The 21,178-nt window shown below is 51.2% G+C and overlaps 1 protein-coding gene across 1 annotated transcript in view; it reads right to left on the reverse strand.

The window, feature by feature from the left end:
- Positions 1 to 1,103: 1,103 nt before the first annotated feature.
- Positions 1,104 to 21,178, reverse strand: part of LOC137644068 (ras-related protein Rab-27A-like) — a 68,526-nt gene continuing 48,451 nt past the window's right edge. The window contains exon 6 of the mRNA XM_068376974.1: positions 1,104 to 1,554. Coding sequence (XP_068233075.1) covers positions 1,362 to 1,554 — 193 coding nt within the window. The 3' untranslated portion in view covers positions 1,104 to 1,361. The remainder of the gene's footprint in view (positions 1,555 to 21,178) is intronic.

The following is a 21,178-nucleotide window of genomic DNA, read 5'->3' on the forward strand; positions in this document are numbered from 1 at the left end:
TCCATGCATCTCTTTTTCTCTGGTATTTTCAGCAATAATTATGCCTTAGAAATGGTGCTAGAGGAGCATTTCACTGGGCGACACAGGTCCCTCGCCCAGAAATAGATTTTTCCTTCGTCAAAATCCCTTTTCTAGGTAGCGACACAGGTTCCTCGCCCAGAAATAGATTTTTCCTTCGTCAAAATCCCTTTTATAAGGAATTCATAGAAAATGGTGGAATTACTGTACAGTATATGGGATACTAAAATAAATAGCTTTGACAGAAAATTTTCTAGATAGAACAAGTACCCAGGTCAGAAAAGGGTAGGGTATGGGACCAGCTGCGCTTGCGTAAATATATAAAAAATTATTTTAACAATGAAGCAAATAGTTTTCATTAAAAAACTACTTGAAACATGAGATATATTTGTTTTCCTGGCCAAAAATGCAATAATCTGAATTTCCAAAATTACAAGCAAGAAGTTGTGAGTTTCTCTCCTTAATCAACTATGGGAACCTGTCAATTCAAGGTACAAGTTGGAATGGATAATTAAGCTCAGTCTGCAGAACACCCCTGTCTCCCTCTTGCTAATATGAATAGACAAGAGTTCACTGATCAAGAGCGCATGAAAATTATTGTAGGAATAAACAAAAGTATACAATCAAATCCATTATGAGTGAAGACTATAAATTTACACTATTACAGATTTTCAGCATAACTAAATCTGCCTTATATTAGTGATGATGAATAGAAGATGATTTTACTCCATATATTTTTTCTTCATTTATCTGTGAAAAGTTATGCAACATCGAGTAGATGAAACTTGACTAGTTTTCCTAATTAATACTATAACACAAATAAACAACACTAAAATTTATGTATCTCAGAAATGAGCTGTTAAAAATAAGCAAATTTTTAATACTTACCTTATATTCATGTATTTTTATGCTTCAACTGACAGCTTTCAACAGGAAACAATAGAAACGAGTTTCTTCCAGATTTAAATAGCCCATCCAAAAGTTAAAACCTCCACAACCCAAATTTTGTTACTGTTACTTATATCTTAAGGACACTTTTCCTTGAGACTGAAATAACGTAAAGAAAGATTAAATATTAAACCAACTTTGGTGATTCTACAACTTTTATTCACTGTATAACTAATCACAATGCATACTTTTTTTAAGAGATTGCATATGCTTACATCCTACATAAATAAAAAATAACCAAGACTTCATTTGAACAATGATAGGATACAGTACACTGAAAAGGGATACAATATCTTTGTGCAAGACATGTATCACAATAAAAAATACATAAAAATTTCAGTTTCAATAATGACTAGTTAGCAAACTAAAACTAAGATACAAGGATAAGAATTCCACTAGCAAGAGCAACTGGAATCCATCTCGGCTTCATCATCCTCTTGAATCAGTGTTTTTGTTCGGCCTCTTCGGCCTGGAAGACGACTGGTATCTACCGCTAGTTCCATTCTCTTCATAACTGAATCGAGGAGATATTTAACTGCAGCTTCGACATTCTGGCCTGTTGCAGCTGAAGTCTCAATGTAGTGAAAGCTGAGGATAAAGTTTTGGCAATGACAGCAATAATCTGGGTTTTAATAAAAATGATTAATTCTATACTCATCTGAAGTTCATACTTGCTTCTCTTTGGAAGCTTTGGATTTATTGACATTTACCCTAAAAATTTACACAGTTTCTTTACTATAGGCTCAAGCCTCTAGTAAATTAATGCCATGTTTGGCACTAACTGGCAAGAAACAAATCTGTGGTGAGCCAGTCTCTCTTTGTGTTTTCAGTTTCAAAGTTGAAGCTATTTTGTTTCCCTTGAAACCACCAGTCAGTGGGGAGGAGGATGGGCATGTATATGAACATCAGGGGAGTACAGAAAAGAACAATTTTATTATTAAAATTCTGTATATTTCTACGAACCTCTCCTGATCTTCATATTGCTGACTCCTGCACTCTAATCAAGGTGGGATGCCAATGAAAGGAAGATAGGAAAAATAATTCTAATTAAGTACCAAATATACCCAATTTTTACTGACCTGAAGATAATTGGTAACAGACCTCCAGCAAAATACATTTGTAATGCTCCAGATTGTTTTAATAGAACCCTCTACAAATACTGGACTTCAGGTTGCTTCTTAATGAAAACAATACTCTAAATTTTATCTATATGCACCCAAAACTAACTATTTAAATGAAAATTATACACTAAGTTGGCTCAAAATATAATTAGATTACATCAAGAGCCACTATTATAGGACCTACAGCCCAGCAATCTTCCCACTATAGGACCTACAGACCAGCAATCTTTAAAACCATACCATGATTCTTTAAGGCAATGTTTAGCAAAAAACGATTTGGTACGCCACTGAACTGCATCTAAAACCTTTTCCAAAGAAAGATTCCAGCAAAAATGAAGTGATACAGCTGCACTTGTAATATGAACCATAACTTTCTAAGCCCTTATAAGGTTTAGATTAAATTCTTTGTGACCACCTAAGACCAATCCTTTGATCAGCAATGGTATTTTTATCAAAGGTTGAGCAGAGACCATAACACTGCAAAATAAATTAGGCACACTTACTCTTACTATGCCTAAATAATACTGAACAGTGAAAAGGAATAAATCTTCTGATGTAATGGTCTCATTCATTTCTTAAGATGTGAAAAATATTGTGGCAAACCTTTAGTCTTGAAGAAATATGATATTCACAGTAATCCATCGCCGTATTGCAATTCACCTATCGGAGCACATCGTGGATTTATAAATATCACACATTTTAAAAGTATTTTGTATTTTTATTACCGATACAAACCTGTGCCTTTTAAAAGGAGATGGATTCACGCGCAGCCGGAAGTAGGCATTTAAAAATTTATAACGAGGTGTCAGCAGTAGTCAGTAATTACCTACTAACGGTGGGGAAGCCTCACCCCTTCTGTCAGTACACTGAACGGTCTCTTAAACTGCATCTGGGACTTTTGGGAGAGGGGGAAGGTGAAGGTGGGAAGTATCATCTAAAGGACTTAAGTTTGTATAGATAGGAAAAATAAAAATCACTTTTTAAAATTTCAATTTGTTCCTATACAAATACAAACTTTAGATTGGACCTGATAAAGTGTGGAGAGTAGCATCCTAGACATCTCGCGAACAACAGTCAAAAGTACTGTAAGGTTCACGACCCAAGCAACCAAGGCTGTTGCACAAGAAAATCTCTCTCTTAGACTACTGAGAATGTTAAGTAAGGCATATCCAAATTACTGGATTTGCCTGTACTGTACATAACCATCCTCCCCTCATAAGGAGGATGGTGGAATAAAAACTTCTATTTCAACAGTAATACAAAAGCTGCTAGCTATAAGTTGTGTTTACCTGTATCAATATCAGTCAAGCTCCATGGGATCCCAATAGCTATCCCCCAAGGATGGGGAAGAAGAAAAAGGGCCAAACACTCTCCTAGAATTACATTGTAATCGTCATCTTGATTGTGACATTAGCCAGCCGCTCAAGTTTAGACCTAATGACAATGTCATAAGACTGAATTTTATTCCCTTTCGAGGGATCAAGTCCAAAGGCATATTACAGCGTAGTCAATAGAAACAAGAAAATTTACCAAAAGTTAAAGAAAGAAAATTTTAAAAGCTAGGTTTGAAGAGAAGCCAACTGCACGTCTTCATTATTCGCCAGCAGGAATCAAAGTGACTGTTCAGTATACTGTACAGTTTATTTAGTTTGGTAAGAAGAAGAAAATACATAGTGTGACGTGTTGACACAAACCATCTTGCATTTGTATGAAAAACAAAACTCGGGAAGCGTGACGAGAGTAGCTTAGCTTGCCCAGATGATTTTGTACCACGCACACTATTTGCCAGTAGACGAGACACGACCAATCGAGGCTAATTGGCTGTTAGACCGCAGGATCTCACTCGAGTATCCCAAGCTGTTCAGTTTGATTCTAAGCATATGTATGCAACATCACTCTGTATCTTTGTGTTGTATGATTTTTTTGCTAAAATTCTAAATTGTTTTCAAGCCCTACTAGAAACATTCAGCACCTTCAAACTTTTCTGGCAGTGAACCCCAGCGTTGGAGATAGATGCTTACTATGGCGGGGAAAATTAAATTCCTTGATGTACTGAACTTCAGGAAGGGAGAACCTATGGGGATGTAAGGCGTCATTACAACATCAACAAATCTGCCATTTGCTACATCAAGAAGAACCAAAGAAATATAAGGACGACGGCAAATGTCAACTTTAACATGATAGAAAAAAGGGTGATAACATCTAGAAATAGGGCCATTGTAAAGATGGAGTGTACATAATTATCTTCAATGGAGACAGTTCTGATTTCAATCTCTTCATTTATGTATTTGTAAGGATGCATTTACAGTAAAAGTAAGTTTAAGCTTAAAAATTTCTAAAGAGTGTATATGACAAATTCATAGATAATTTGTATTTTTCCTAACTATACAAACCTTAGCTATTTAATAGGGGTTATTACTTTCAGTGTAGCTGAAATGACGAGCCATTAGAATTTTAACGAGGGTTTACTACCCCACCACTAGTTAACGGGGTGGTAGGGAGGGTAGCTTGCTACCCGCCTCCCCTCACACACACCTTTGCTTGAGCTCACTTTGCTTGAAGGTAGGACTTCAAGGGGGATAGGGCTGGCGGTCAAGTTTGATTAAATAGCTAAGGTTTGTATAGTTAGGAAAACTACAAATTATCTACGAATTTGTCATTTGTTCCGTAACTGACATACAAACCACGCTACTTAATAGGGGTGACTCACCCATTAGGAAGGGTGGAAAGTTCCTGCCAGTACTGGATTTTGGCTTTGCCCGGGGACTCATTACTTAAGTGTGTTCGCACTCAGCAATAAGGAGTCCCTGCACCTCGCTAGAACCTTGCTACGCAAGGACTGCGGCCTACGCAAGCTGTGTGTGAAGGTATAATAAAGTGTGACTCGTCCTAGGAAGTTGACCTGTAGTCCTTTAGATAGAAACTTTAGGCTAGGACTCTCTCATTACCACCTCGTCAGGGTATGGGGACGTGACAGTATTATCTAAATACTAAGAACACAAGGAAACATGGTTTACCTGCAGTGGTTTAATGTCAGCTGTGCAGAGAACCCAGGATGCTGCTTTCCCCAAGAGAGGGGACGATGAAGAAAAGAACAAGGGCCAGACAAACCTTTTCCTTCATGAAGACTAAGACCGGGTAACAATGCCCTCAACCTTCTGCTACTTGTCCTCTAAGGAGCCTCAGGTTTTAAACCAGCTGTTGTGCAGCCACCACAGGGCCGATAGAAAATGTATCGAGCCTCCTGTGGGTCACGTCTTACAGGTAGTGGGCTGTGAAGGTCGTCTGACGCTTCCACACCCCAGCTTGAAGAACCTGGGTCACTGAGAACTTCTTGAAGGCCAGGGACGTAGCTACGCCCCTGACATCATGTGCTCTAGAGCGACGTGACGGAGGAGGGTCTAGATTCAGGGACAGATGGATCACCCTACGAATCCATGCCGAGATGGTGTTCTTGGTGACCCTCCTCTTATTCCACCCAGTGTTAACAAACAATGCTTGCACGTGGGGACGGACTGCAGCCGTTCTTTTGAGATATAGCCTCAGACTCCTTACTGGGCACAGTAGATGATCTGGGTCATCAGTTACAGAACGAAGACTCGAAATCTGGAAGAAGTCGAACCGAGGGTCCGGCACCCCCTTATTCTGAGTCTTGGCAATAAACTCAGGGACGAATTTGAACGTTACCTTCCCCCATCCCCTTGAATGGGCGATGTCATATGAGAGACCATGAAGTTCACTGACTCGCTTGGCCGAAGCCAAAGCTAGTAGGAACACCATCTTCCAAGTTAGGTGGCGATCTGAAGCCTGGCGTAATGGTTCATAGGGAGGTCTCTTAAGAGACCTGAGAACTCGAACCACGTTCCATGGAGGAGGTCTCACTTCCGACTGAGGGCAGGTAAGTTCATAACTTTGTATGAGTAAGGAAAGTTCCAGCGAGGAAGAAATGTCCATTCCTTTGAGCCTGAAGGCTAGACTTAAGGCTGAGCGATAGCCTTTCACCGCCGAGACTGAAAGGCGCATTTCTTCCCGCAAATACACAAGGAACTCCGCTATTGCTGTAATAGTGGCATCGAGTGGAGAGATACCCCTTCCACGACACCAATCACAGAAGACTTTCCACTTTGCCTGGTAGACAGATGCAGATGATTTTCAAAGATGTCCAGACATCCTAATCGCAACTTGTTGCGAAAATCCTCTCTAAGCGAGGAGATGCTGGATAGTCTCCAGGCGTGAAGTCGTAGTGAAGCTACGGCTTTGTGGAAGATGTTGGCATGTGGTTGTCTGAGTAGATCGTGTCGTGGAGGGAGTTCTCTCGGAAGTTCCGTTAGGAGCTGCAGAAGGTCCAGAAACCATTCCGCATGATGCCATAGCGGTGCTATGAGGGTCATTGAAAGATTGATCGATATTCTGGTCTTGTTGAGCACCCTCCTCATCAGACAGAACGGGGGAAAGGCGTACACGTCGATGTTGTCCCACCGTTGTTGGAAGGCATCTTGCTAGAGCGCCTTGGAATCCGGGACTAGGGAGCAGTACAGTGGAAGCTTGAAGTTCAGCACTGTAGCGAACAGATCCACAGTCGGGGAACCCCACAAAGTCAGGACTTTGTTGGCTACAAGATGATCCAAAGACCACTCGGTACTCACTATCTGAGACGCTCTGCTCAGATTGTCGACGAGCACATTCCTCTTGCCTGGAATGAAACGTGCCGATAGTGGAATCAAGTGGACTTCGGTCCATCTCAGTATCTCTATTGCAAGATGGGATAGCTGCTTCAAAAAGGTACCTCCTTGTTTGTTGATGTAAGCCAATACTGTGGTGTTGTCGCTCATCACCACCACAGAGTGACCCGCCAGGTATTGTTGGAACTGTTGAAGGGCCAAGAAAACAGCCTTCATCTCTAGAAGATTTATATGGAGGTACTTTTCTGATTCAGACCACAGGCCTGAGGTCCTGTGGTGTAGAACGTGGGCCCACCACCCTTTCTTTGAGGTGTCCGAAAACAGCATTAAATCTGGGGGGATGACGAGAAGATCCACTCCTCTTCGTAGGTTCTCGTCTGTCACTCACCACTGGAGGTTCGTCCGTTCCGCAGGTCCCACGGGGATCATGACATCCAGGGAATCGTAACCCTGATTCCACCAGGACTTGAGTCGCTACTGGAGGGATCTCATCCTGAGGCAACCGTTGGGAACTAGACGAGCCAAAGATGAGAGGTGACCAAGGAGACGTAACCACAATTGGGCTGGAAGCTCTTCTCGTCTGAGGAAAGGGCTTGCGACCCTCCTCAGCCTTGCTATTCTGTCGTCTGATGGGAGGGCTTTGTGGAGATTGGTGTCTATAATCATGCCTAGGTATACCAGTCTTTGAGTGGGAAGCAGAGAGGACTTCTCGAGATTTACCAAGATCCCCAAATCCTGGAAAAGTCCCAGAAGTTTGTCTCGGTGTTGAAGAAGGTGTGACTCCGAGTCTACTAGGATCAGCCAGTCGTCCAGATAACGGAGGAGACGGATGCCGATCATGTGTGTCCACGACGATTTTAGGGTGAGCACTCTGGTGAAAACCTGTGGTGCTGTGGAGAGAACGAAACACAGCACCTTGAACTGGTACACCTTGTTGTCTAGGTTGAATCTTAAGTACTTCCTTGAAGACAGATTGACTGGGATCTGGAAGTACGCGTCCTTCAGATCCAGTGTACACATGAAGTCTTGCAGTCTCACTGCAATTCTGACCGTGTCTGCAGTCTCCATGCTGAACGGAGTTTGCTTGACAAACTTGTTCAGAGCCGAGAGGTCGATGACTGGTCTCCAGCCTCCAGACGCCTTCTTTACAAGAAAGAGTCGACTGAAGAAGCCTGGAGACCCGGCGAGGACCTCTTGGCAAGGGAGCTCAATGACACTGGATTCGTCGTCAGGGGAGGTAGAAATGTTGTGAACGGGACGCGATATCCCTGACTGATTACGGAAATCGTCCAGGAATCGGGCCTGAGTTGCTGCCACCTGTCTGCGCAACTTTGTAGGCATCCCCCCACTGGTGGACATGCAGGGGGAATGCCAATCCTAGCGTTTGCGGCCTCGGCTGCTCCCTCTAGGATTCTTCCCTCCCCTGGAGGACTTCTTGCCTTTCCTGTCCTTGACAGGAAAGGGCTTAGACACCACTATCTTAGCTGCCGTTGTCGGTTTCGTGGTCTTGGTAGGACGTGGCTGCTGGGGTGCTGGAGGTTTATAGGGCTTGGATGTCAAAGCCCTATGTAGGAGGGAGTCTTGGTGGGACTTCCTCCACCTCTCAGCGGCATGCTCCACGTCCTTAGGCTCAAACAGGTTCATTCCCATCACGGAAGAATGTCTGAGCCTGCTAGTCTCAGTGCTAGGGACCTTTTGATGGAACCTCTCAGACACCGCATCCCGATGTTTCAGGATGGTGTTTGCCCACAAATTCGAAACTTGGTGGGCCAGAAACTCGATCGTGTGAGTGCCTGAGAGTAAAAAGGTTTCCATAGCTTTCCTGGTACGTTCTTTGGACAAATCCTCCAAACGTATCAAGATACCCAATGTCCCTAACCAGATATCCAACCACGAAGTGGCCTGCATGGCACACTTCGCAACCTTCTCCTGATTAAGGATCTCAGTCGCCGAGAATGAGACCTACCGGTTAGTCCCTCCTGGTAAGCTCTTCCAAGGAATGGTGAAGGAGAAGAGCTAAACAAGGCTCCTCTAAGATCTCGAAGTACCTCCTCTGCTGTACACGAGGAGGTGGGAGAAGCTTGTTACCGGCACTGGATCGGCTGGAGGAGGCTAGCTCGGAGAGCTGGACTGCGATCTTCTCCCTGGCACTCTTAACCCCTTGAGACCAGGGCAAAGCTGCACTGGCTTTAGGGGGTTTTTGAGTCCCAAATACTCGGTCCAAGACCGTGTCTTTGCCCTCTAGTGGAGGAATCTCTGGGTCAGCAAACCCATTGAGAGTCCTCATAAGGGTCAGAACCTGCCAAAACGCATGTTCTGACTCCTGCAGCTCTCCTCCTGAAGGACTAGCAGCAAAGTCTCCTGACCCCAAAGGCTCTTCTTGGGGAGACTCGCGGACATTCTCCGAGTGACTGGCTGGCTCCGGTCTGTCTTGACGACGACTTCAGTACTGTCTTGGAGTCCTTCGACTCCCTCTTGGGAGGGATGCAGGACTCCAACAACGACGGAGGTAGGCTCTTCTCCGCCCCTACCCGCGAAGACTTTTTAATGCGAGGTGGGGTTTTCCTCATTGGTGCGATGGGAGAACGTCTCACCTCACGTGACTCCCCTGAGGACGGGAAATCCTCGTCCGAAGGGGAGAGAGAAAAAGTCTGGGGGGGGGGAGGGGCCTGCCTCGAAGGCTTACGAGGAGACAGCTTTGTCCTCGGAGAAGTCACCGCGTCTGAAACTCCTCTTTATCTCTTCAGGGGAGTAGATGCTGCCAAGGATTTGTAGCCTAGCTCAGAGAGTACAGGCTTAAAAGCCTGCGCGACCACTCTGATCAGTGCCCCAAACCAAGGCTGCTGGCTGACAGCTGTGCTGTCAGACTCTCCCTCTGGAAGGACAGGGATCGACCGATCCCTGGGAGGAGTTTCCATAGGGGGGTTCACCTGCAAAGAAAAAGCTGGTGGGAGGATATTGACGATCGCGCTGACGAATCGTGCTGGCGCTCGCGCGATGGGGAATACCAGGGGTCGCGCACGGGCGATTGCTGGTATGCGCGCGCGAGGGGGATTGCGAGAGTGCGCGCGCGCTAGTGATGGCGCATAGGAGCGTGCACAGGAGACATCAGACGGTGCGCAGGAAGCAGATTGCGCGCTCGCACGCGCGAGGGTGAATGTCAGGCGTGCAGGATCAGGACAAAGAGCCTGTGCGGGCGAGGGATCGTGCGCTCTAGAAGATGTCGTTGGGCGCGCGCGCGCAGGAGAGATATCTCTTGCGCACGGGCGCGCAGCTGGACCCTGCGTACGTTGGCGTGCCTCTTGTGGGCACACATCAGGCTGGCGATGCACCACTGCTGTGGGAGATGGACGTGGGCACGCAGGGCGCGCGCGCCTCCTCGTGGGCGTATGTAGCTGATTGCACGCGATTGCGCGCTGGCGAGGGATGGCGCGCAGGTGAAGGTAGACGGTGCGTTGGCGAGCGCTGGCGAGTAGGGAAGCTTTAAACTTTCCTAGTGCACCCAGATCCGAAGATCGTGGGCACGCAGAAGATCGTTGGCGCGTTGGTGAGCGCTGGGGTGCAGGAGAACGTTGGCGCGCATGGCGCGCAGCAGGTTGAGTGCACGCAGTGGCGCGTTGGCGATCAGGTGAGCGCTGGCGCGCTTTAGCAGTAACATCGGCAACAGGTGCGCGGTGACGTGCTTTATCAGGAATGTCGGCAGCAGGTGCGCGCTGGCGCGCTATATCAGCAACAGTAGGAGAGCACCTGTACGCTAACTCCGAAACCTCAGAGAGGTCAGCTGAACGTTGGCGCGCATGCTTGGCATGGTGCGTAAGGGACGTGTACGCTAATTTGCACGCACGCCCTTGTTGCCCCGAAGGGACCGTTGCCTCTTTTATAAAATGACAAATTCGAAGATAATTTGTATTTTTCCTAACCATACAAACCTTAGCTATTTACAAAGGGTTATTACTTTTAGCGTAGCTGAAATGGCGAGCCATTAGAATTTAACAAGGGTGTATTACCCCCGCGCTAGTTAGCGGGGGGGTAGGGGAGTGGTAGCTAGCTACCCCTCCTCCCCCTCACACACAGGTGAATACTCACTTTCACTTAGAGGTAGGACTTGTCTTGGGGGACAGGGCTGGCGGGAAAATATGTGTAAATAGTTAAGGTTTGTATGGTTAGGAAAAATACAAATTATCTTCGAATTTGTCATTTGTTCCGTAACCGAAATACAAACCACGCTATTTACAAAGGGTGACTTATCCCTTAGGAAGGGTGGAAAGTCCCCAGCCACACTGGCTTTGGCTTTACCCGGGGACTCAGAATCCGAGTGAGTCGCACTCGAGAAAAGGAGTCCCTGCACCTCACAAGTTCCTTGCTCCGCAAGGAACCATGTGGCCTACGTAAGCTTGTGTGTGAAGGAAGAAGTGTGACTCGTCCTAGGCAGTTGACCTGGGGTTCCAGAAGGAACTCTGGGTTAGGACGTTCCCAATACCACCTCGTCAGGGTATGGGGGACGCGACAGTATTGACTCAATACTCGGAACACAAGGAAGCATGGTTTACCTGCAGAGGTTCGAGGTCAGCTATGCAGAGACCAGGATGCTGCTTCCCCGTAGAGGGGATGATGAAGAAAGAAGTAAGGGCCAGACATACTTCTTTCGTTCATGCAGACTAAAACCTGATAACAATGCCCTCAACCTTCTGCTACCTGTCCAAAAGGGAGCCTGAGGTTAGACCAGCTGTTGTGTAGCCACCACAGAGCGATAGAAAACGTATCGAGACTCCTGTGGGTCACGCCCTGCAGGAAGCGGGCTGCGAAGGTCATTAGACGCTTCCAGACTCCAGCTTGTAGCACCTGCGTCACAGAGTAGTATTACTCGAAGGCGAGGGACGTTGCGATGTATCTAACATCGTGCTGTAGGGCGACGTGACGGGGGAGGGTCTGAAGACAGGACGAGATGAATGTCCTTGAGTCCGGGCTGAAGAGGTATACTGGTGACTCTCCCCCCATGTCCTCCTTGTGTTCCCAAATCGGCTGCAACTGAGGACAAACTGCAGCTGTTCCCAGCGCTAACCTCTCGATTCCTTACTGGCAAGAAAGAGAAGGTCTTGGGACATCAGACACAGAATGGAGACTCGAAATCTTGAATAAATCGGACCGAAGGGCCGGGACCCTCAGATTCTGAGTCTAGCCAACAACTCAGGAGCGAGCCTGAATGTTGCCTTCCCCTCTTCCTTAGAAAGGGGGGAGTAGTAAGAGACCAAGAAGATTGCTTACACACTGGTCGTGGCCAGAGTGAGCAGAAGACCCAAGGCGGAATACAATCCGAGGCCTGTCGTAAAAGGGTCTTGAGAAGATCTCTTAAAGGACTAAAAAGTCCGAGCCATGCTCCAAGTTGGAGGTCTTCCTCCGACTAGGGCAGGGACGATCGTAGCTTCGCATGAGCGAGGATAGATCCAGCGGGCAGGAAAAAGTTATTCCTTTAAGCCTGAAGGTCAGGGAAAGGCTGAGCGACAGGCTTCATTGCCGAGAGCGGGAAGGAGTTTCCTCCCGCCGAAAGGCAATAAGATCGTTATTGCTGGAGAAGAGGTATATCTCCCACGGCACCAACCACCTTAGACTCTTCACTTTGCCTGGGAGACCCCTGTGGATGACTATCGCAGATGATGCGACCTCCGTACCGCGACTGTAGCGGGTTGTCTCTTCTAGAGGAGGAAGCGTAGTGTCTCCAGGCATGAAGCCGAAGCGACGCCCCGGTTCGGGACAGATGTCGCAGTGTGGTTGCTTGAGTAGTCTGCGCCGTGGGAGAAGCTCTCCCGGGAGTTCCGTCAGGGGAAGCAGAGGGTCCAGAAACCGTTCTGCGCGTAGTCCCAGTGGAGCTCTCCCATTGAAAGGTTGACAGACAACCTGGTCTTGTTGAGGCCCATTGTCCGCAGACAAAAGGGAGGGAAGACGCAGGCGTCGAAGTTGTCCCACCATCACCGGAATGCATCTTGCCAGTGTCTCGGGGTCTGAGACTGGGGGGAAGACTAGCGGAAGCTTGAGGTTCCATGCTGTCGCGATCAGGTCCCCCAGACCAGCACTTGCTGGTTACCCAAGGTCAAAGACCCCTAGGTACACTCTCTCTATGAGGCTCTGCTCGGATAGTCTGAGAGAAACATTCCCCTGCCTGGAATGAGAGAGCCGATGGTGGTATTGAGAGAATCTCAATCATCCCGGTATCTCTACTGCAAGATGTGAAGGTGTGAAAATGCGTCCCCTGCTGGTTAGAATGAAGTCGACGCGCAACGGGGAGACTCGGCAGGAGCTGTAGGATCTGAAGAGGGGCCAGACTAAGGCCCCTAAGCCTGCCTGAATGATGGAGAAGTATCCTTCAGGTCTTGACCATAGGCCTGGACCGGAACATGCGCCCCCCCCCCCTTTCCTTTGACGAGTCCGAGAACCGCATCAAGAATGTGGGGAAAGGACGAGAATATCCACTACCATCAAGAGGCTCCATAGGTCAACACCCATTGCAGGTCTAATAGTTCCGCTGGTCCCATAGGGACAGGGAGTCCGGTTAAACATTGCCTGAAGCCACCGGAACTTGGATCGCCCCACATGGAACTTATCCTGAGGCGACCGTTCGGACTATAGACGGGTCAATGAGGAAAGAAGAACTAGGAAACGTTCCAAGGTAGGGCTGAAAGCTCTGCTTGACTGAGAACAGGTACTGCGACTCTCCTTAGTCTTGCCACAGTCAACCGAAAGGAAGGCTCGGAGGATGTGGTAACAGAATCTGGCGTCCCCAGGTGGTCACCCATCCAAGTACCGACGTTGCTTAACCTCGCTGGATGGACGAGAAGCGGGGTTTCCAATGTGGTAAGGCGGTTGACTCAATATCATGGCCAGATACTCCAGATGTTGAGGCAGAGGAAGAGAAGGCTCTAAGCAAAATACCATGAGCCCACACTCATGGTAAGCATCCGGAAGTTTGTCCTGGCGCTGAAGAAGGTCGAAACCCGAGCCTACCGGAGTTGACCAGCCCTCCAAACAGCAGAGGAGGCGGAAGCCTGCACCTGAGCGGCCAAGAGGAAGGCAGGGAGAGTTCTCTGGGGAAACAAACCTGCTATGCCACGGCGGGATAGCCACACTGCATCATAAGCAGGAATACTTGCAGTCTAGGCTGAATTCGACGAGCACCCTGGAAGATGGATGGAATGGAAACTGAAAGTACCCGTCCTTCCGATCCAGGGTTTAAGGAGTCCTGTCGCCTCGTTACCAGTCTGATCGATTCTGCTGGCCGAAGTTTGTTCGACAAACTTGATCGGGGCTGAGAGGTCGACTATGGACATCCCCTCTCAGATCCTTCCTTACAAAAAAGGATCGACTGAGGGGGCCGGGGGTGAAGCCGTCGATGATCCTAAGGAAGACCTTCGCCTAAGGTATGGATCATTCTGCCCAACCGGGCAACTCTGTTGACGCTATGGCATAGAGGTTCAGAGACACTGAATTCGCTGACAGAGACGGCAGGCGCGATATCCTTGGCTACTCACAGAGAATATGCGGGAATGGGCATCGGGAAGCTGTCATTCGGATGAGTAACCTTAAGCATCCTCCCAGCGAAAAACCTGCAATCCTAGAGTTCGTGAACTCCTTTTAGGACTATGCCCCCCCGGGGGAGTCTCCCGTGCCATCTGTTCCTGACAGGAGAAAAACTGCAATTGGACACCTTGTCCCAGTTGTCGTAGCCGATAACTTAGGCCGACGTGGTTGAAAGAAAAGGCGCTGGAGCCCTGCAGAGTCTGGAAGAAAGCGCCTTGGAGGAGTGAAACCTGAAGTCGATTTACTCCGCACAGCAGCTGTCTAAGTCTCTGTCCTTGGGCACAAACAAACTCTTCTCAAGGATGGAAGGGTGTCTGAGGTCGTCGATCTCCACAGATGAGACACCCAAAGGAAGCCCTCAGTCAGCGCGTCCAGATGGTACAACATCGAGCTTGTCCGCAAGTTAGATACTTAACGACGAAAGGCCAAGGTGCCTGAGCTAGAGAGGAGGAAAGTACCCTTGATCTTCCTGTAGCTTCCTTGAACCAAACCTCGGGCCGTAACCGAGGAGGGAAAGAACCTGGTAAGCTCCCAGAGGAAGAGGTAAGCAGTCACCCCTTGTCCGATGGAGAAATCTCGAACGCAAAGCCCCCCCCCGCCAAAAATCCTTCCATGGAATGACGGGGAAGGGCTAACCCAGGTTCAGGAATAGAGGAGTGTTGCTCAGATCTCCCTTAAGTTTCTCCTATTCTTGCAAGTGCCATGCTCTGTGTTTACGGGGTGAGACAGTGTTCTGGAAATACGCTCCAGAAGAACTCGCCAGGCTGGTCATGCTGCGAAAACCCCATTGGGAATCGTGGTCGCAATTGCCCTAGAGCTCGCGCGACGGGAATTCCTGGTGGTCGGCGGGCGATAACCCATAGACGAGCAATGGATACTGCAAGAAATAAGCCGACATTTGTGCGAAGAAACACTGTAGGTTCGCGCGACGGAACACCATCCGTCTGCGCGATGGAAAAAAACCGTTGGTTCGCGCGTGGGCGAACATTGGAGAGCATGAGCGTAGACGTGCAGGCACGTGGGCGTGTGGGCGCGCGGGCGCGCGGGCGAGCGGGCGCGCGGGCGAGCGGGCGCGCGGGCGCGCGGGCGCGCGGGCGCGCGGGCGAGCGGGCGAGCGGGCGCGCGGGCGCGCGGGCGCGCGGGCGCGCGGGCGCGCGGGCGCGCGGGCGAGCGGGCGAGCGGGCGAGCGGGCGAGCGGGGCGCGCGGGCGAGCGGTCGCGCGGGCGAGCGGTCGCGCGAGCGAGCGGTCGCGCGGGCGCGCGGGCGCGCGGGCGAGCGGTCGCGCGGGCGAGCGGGCGCGCGGGCGAGCGGGCGCGCGGGGGAGCGGGCGCGCGGGCGAGCGGTCGCGCGGGCGAGCGGTCGCGCGGGCGCCCGGGCGCGCGGGCGCCCGGGCGAGCGGGCGCGCGGGCGAGCGGGCGCGCGGGCGAGCGGGCGAGCGGGCGCGCGGGCGAGCGGGCGCGCGGGCGAGCGGGCGCGCGGGCGAGCGGGCGAGCGGGCGCGCGGGCGAGCGGGCGCGCGGGCGCGCGGGCGAGCGGGCGCGCGGGCGAGCGGGCGCGCGGGCGAGCGGGCGCGCGGGCGAGCGGGCGCGCGGGCGAGCGGGCGCGCGGGCGAGCGGTCGCGCGGGCGAGCGGTCGCGCGGGCGAGCGGTCGCGCGGGCGAGCGGTCGCGCGGGCGAGCGGGCGAGCGGGCGCGCGGGCGAGCGGGCGCGCGGGCGAGCGGTCGCGCTGGCGCGCAGGCGAGCGGTCGCGCAGGCGAGCGGTCGCGCGGTCGCGCAGGCGAGCGGTCGCGCAGGCGAGCGGTCGCGCAGGCGAGCGGTCGCGCGGTCGCGCAGGCGAGCGGTCGCGCGGTCGCGCAGGCGAGCGGTCGCGCGGTCGCGCAGGCGAGCGGTCGCGCAGGCGAGCGGTCGCGCAGGCGAGCGGTCGCGCAGGCGAGCGGTCGCGCAGGCGAGCGGTCGCGCAGGCGAGCGGTCGCGCAGGCGAGCGGTCGCGCGGGCGCGCAGGCGAGCGGTCGCGCGGGCGCGCAGGCGAGCGGTCGCGCAGGCGAGCGGTCGCGCAGGCGAGCGGTCGCGCAGGCGAGCGGTCGCGCGGGCGCGCAGGCGAGCGGTCGCGCGGGCGCGCAGGCGAGCGGTCGCGCGGGCGCGCAGGCGAGCGGTCGCGCGGGCCAGTGGTCGTGAGGGTGGGCAGGTGGATGAGAGCGAGTCCGAGGCGGCGAACGCAAGCGTTAGCGCGATGGCGAGGAAACGCGCTGCCGCGTGGGCGAGGAGGACTGCTGGCGATATGGATCAACAAGCGATCGGTGGTGAGCTGGTGAGCGCTAACGCGCAGGTTGGCAATGGCGCGTTGTGATATGCCGACGCGATGGTCGAGCAGTATGCGCAGGTGAGCGATCGTGCGATGGCGAGCAGTATGCGAAGGTGAGCAATCGCGAGCAGTGATCAGCATGTGCAGGGTCGCGCGATGGTGATCAGTATGCCCAGGGTCGCGCGATGGTGATCAGCATGCCAGGGTCGCGCGATGGCGATCAGCATGCGCAGGTTTAGCGGTCGCGCGATGGCGAACAGCATCTGCAGGTGGGCGATCGCGTGATGGCGAACAGCATACGCAGTTGAGGGTCGCGCGATGGTGATCAGCAAGCGCAGGGTTGAGCGATGGCGATCAGCATCCGCCGTTGAGGGTCGTGCGATGGCGATCAGCATCCGCCGTTGAGGGTCGCGCGATGGCGATCAGCATCCGCCGTTGAGGGTCGCGCGATGGCGATCAGCATCCGCCGTTGAGGGTCGCGCGATGGCGATCAGCATCCGCCGTTGAGGGTCGCGCGATGGCGATCAGCATCCGCCGTTGAGGGTCGCGCGATGGCGATCAGCATCCGCCGTTGAGGGTCGCGCGATGGCGATCAGCATCCGCCGTTGAGGGTCGCGCGATGGCGATCAGCATCCGCCGTTGAGGGTCGCGCGATGGCGATCAGCATCCGCCGTTGAGGGTCGCGCGATGGCGATCAGCATCCGCCGTTGAGGGTCGCGCGATGGCGATCAGCATCCGCCGTTGAGGGTCGCGCGATGGCGATCAGCATCCGCCGTTGAGGGTCGCGCGATGGCGATCAGCATCCGCAGTTGAGGGTCGCGCGATGGCGATCAGCATCCGTAGTTTGAGGGTCGCGCGATGGCGATCAGCATGCGCAGGTGAGATAGTAGCTGGCAAACCATGTTCCTTCAGAAGTGTTGGAGAACGTTGGCGTGCCGGCTGTAACACACGTGGGCGATCCGGAGATCGCTGGCGAGCTGATGATCGCTGGCGGGCTGATGATCGCTGACGAGCTGATGATCGCTGGAGAGCTGATGATCGCTGGCGAGCTGATGATCGCTGGCGAGCTGATGATCGCTGACGAGCTGATGATCGCTGACGAGCAGAAGGCTACGCGTGGAAGCCTGCGCAAAGAAGAAGAGTCCTTGACCCCGACCTGAACCGAAGTTCTAGATCGCGAGGGCGAACGTGGGCGCACAGGGCGCGTAACAGGAACCAACAGGAACCGCAGGGAAGATCATCTTGAAAGCGCTGACGAACAGGAGAGCGCTGATGAGCAGAAGGGCGCGCAGGGAAACCCTGACACGCAAGGGAAGAACCCCCGTGGGGGCAACCCTTTGCTCCGAAGGGATCGTTGTCCGCTGGGAGACTGATGTCCGTCGGAAGACCGCTGTCCGTCGGGCAGACCGTTGTCCGTCGGGAAGACCGTTGCCCGTCGGAAGACAAGATCAGACTGCTGTCCATCTGCACCAAGGCGGAAGATCGAGAAAAAGGAGTTGTAGGCTGCAAATGGAGATCCAAAAGGGCGCCTCAAGCACCCTTATAGGGAGATGAGAGGCCCTTACGGCGAGGCGGACGGTGGGCCTTACGGCGAGGGAGGCCAACAGCAACAGCAACAGCAACCGAAGAAACCTCCGAAGAGGAGTCTCTATGAGTGTACTCTCTCGCGAACGAAAGAGAAACACTTCGTGGAAGAGACTGGTCAGCCAGTGACCTAAAAGGAGCAATCCTCCGAAGAGGAGCTCCTGCAGTTGCCCAGCCCCTTGAGCGAAACTGCAGGTGCGACCGCTCAGCACCAAGAGCATAGTCGCACGAAAAAAAGGCAAGAGAAGAACCCCCCAAAAGGGGAAAAACTCAAGCCTGGACAGGAAAAACTTCCCTCGGAAGGAAAGTTATCCGCCCAAGGAGGCAAGCCTCCTGACTGTTCTAAAATGAACTGGAGAGCTGTCCGTCGACACGGGAGTACTACCAGTAGAAGGAGACACGCCCCTGACGAAAATACAAGGGGGGGAGGCAGCAACAGCCAAATCCCCAGGACTCAACCAGACAGCTCACACCGTTGCTATATTACAGAAACGAACTAGATCGGTAACTGTAAAAAAATTAAAAAAATAATATTAGTACACATTCATTCCCCGGGAAGGCTCCGAAGAGGAATCCCGAGGGAAAGGAACAAGAATTACACAACAGGCACGTGCCCTCACAACCACTTACACTCGCGGAAGGAGAGCTGTAACAAAAACAGAATTATAACATTTATAATTATGTAACTATGTAATTGTGTAATTTAAAAATGAATGAACACTAAAGAAAGAACGAAAACCCTGAAAGGAATCGTTCTACAAGCTGAAAAACAAAAAACAACTACAATTAGATTCATAACTAATTGATACAAACGTACGGTGTAGCAACCCCCTACACGGAAAGGAAGCTAGGCTACAAGGGAGTAGTAACACGTAGTAAAAGGGTGAACGACCTCAAGAGAGAGAGAGAGAGAAAGACATAAGTCAAACTCGATCGCCACCCATAAAATACGCCGTGGTGGCCTAACTGCCGAGGCCTCCACGTAGATATCGTACACTACACACACACATCTGAAAAGGAAACTTACTTATTTCTATACTCAAATATATATACAAACATGAAAACATGTATACATATATATTGAGTAAAAGAAAAGTAAGCGATTAAGTAAAGACAAAACAGACAATGGCTGCCAAGCGAGGACCAAGACAGAGACGTCTGTCACAGTCCGAGCCAAAAGTTAAAGTGAGTATTCACCTGTGTGTGAGGGGGAGGAGGGGTAGCTAGCTACCACTCCCCTACCCCCCCGCTAACTAGCGCGGGGGTAATACACCCTCGTTAAATTCTAATGGCTCGCCATTTCAGCTACGCTAAAAGTAATAACCCTTTGTAAATAGCGTGGTTTGTATTTCGGTTACGGAACAAAACAGGTTTAGTTTGTGCCCACAGCGCATCAGCAGCCAGGAACGGCGACAACTGGTCAGCAGGTCTGACAGATGGAAGGTCGGCATGCCCTTTGTCAGGACGACCTTCCACCGAAGGGGATCGCGAACGATCCGCAGAGAGGTCCAGGATTGTAGCAGGAATAGTTGGAGATTGGTGACGAGGCTCCTCTGCGGCGAACTGCGATGATGTTGAACCGAAGAGACGCCTCCTCACACCCTTGTGCAGTGAAGGAAGGCCTCTCCGGCAAAGAGGAAGGCGAGCCTTATGACGTATGTGCCCTCTGGGGGCCGTTGGGTCAGCAAGCTGACCATCAGCATTCCTCCGAAGAGGAGTCTCTGAGAGTGAACTCCCCCGAGGGGGATAATCACCGGCAGGAGAGACTGTTGGACTTAGTTCCTCCCTCGAAGGTTGAGCAGAGGGAGAAACTAAGCCTTCAGCTACAGCAGGATGAGAAGTTGCAGAGGTAGGAGATACCACATCGGATACCTCTGCCACCACAACGTCAACGATAGACAGAGGATCAACCTCTGCCAAAGTCGGCGATTGCTTGACAGCGGCACCCAACCGGATGATGTCAAACAAAGCTTCCTTGGAGGGCGAACCTTCGAGCCCCAAGGAAGACCAAAGCTGGAATAAATCAGCTACATTGATATTAACATTTAAATCCTCCCCCGGGGAAAGAGGTGAAGCTGTCTCGCTAGGGGAGGCAACGTCATCTCTCGAACCCCGAGATCGGGAAACAGATACATGGTCTACGCTACCCCTCGACGGTTTCTCGGAAGAAACCGATCGAGTGGGAGCTTCGGAGGAGGTTTGGGCAACGGAGGAAGAGTCCTTGGGATTTTCTCCTTTCAAAGAAATCTTCGAAGGAGAAATATCCCGCCTGGACTTCTTCTTCCGTCCCCGAGAAAACCTCTCCCACTGGGAGGTAGACCACTCCCTACACTCACCACATTTATTATCACTATCACAGTAAGGACAAAGGGTGTGAGGATCCGTCTCGACCACCAACATAAATGTACCACAAGGGCGGTCGGATAATCCAGGACATTTGCGCATTTTCGCAGAGGCCAACTTCCCACACAAACCTGTAGGAGAAAAAGCAGAAAAAGACATTAATGGCTGTCAGAGGGGCGAGGGTGAGAGCGGACAAGTCCGACTACCATCCGAGCCAAGAGCAAAGTGAGCTCAAGCACAGGTGTGTGTAAGGGGGGGTTTAGCAAGCTACCCTCCCTACCCCCCGCTAACTAGCGGTGGGGTAGTAAACCCTCGTTAAAATTCTAATGGCTCGTCATTTCAGCTACGCCGAAAGTAATAACCCCCTATTAAATAGCGGGGTTTGTATGTCAGTTACGGAACAAAACAGGTTTATAAGAGTGTTGGGATGGTTTATAAAAGCTTAAATTTAGAGGCAATAAAAATGTATAAAAAATTATATTAATAATGAAAAATTTATACCATGGATTTCAATACGTACTCAGCAATTTTTCAGCTACTGCGGGGTGGGGGGGGGTGGGGGTGTTGGAACATAACACCTTTAATAGCTGAGGGATTTCTACACTGTATT

The sequence above is a fragment of the Palaemon carinicauda genome, chromosome 7, assembly GCF_036898095.1.
Source record: "Palaemon carinicauda isolate YSFRI2023 chromosome 7, ASM3689809v2, whole genome shotgun sequence".
Lineage (NCBI taxonomy): Eukaryota > Metazoa > Arthropoda > Malacostraca > Decapoda > Palaemonidae > Palaemon > Palaemon carinicauda.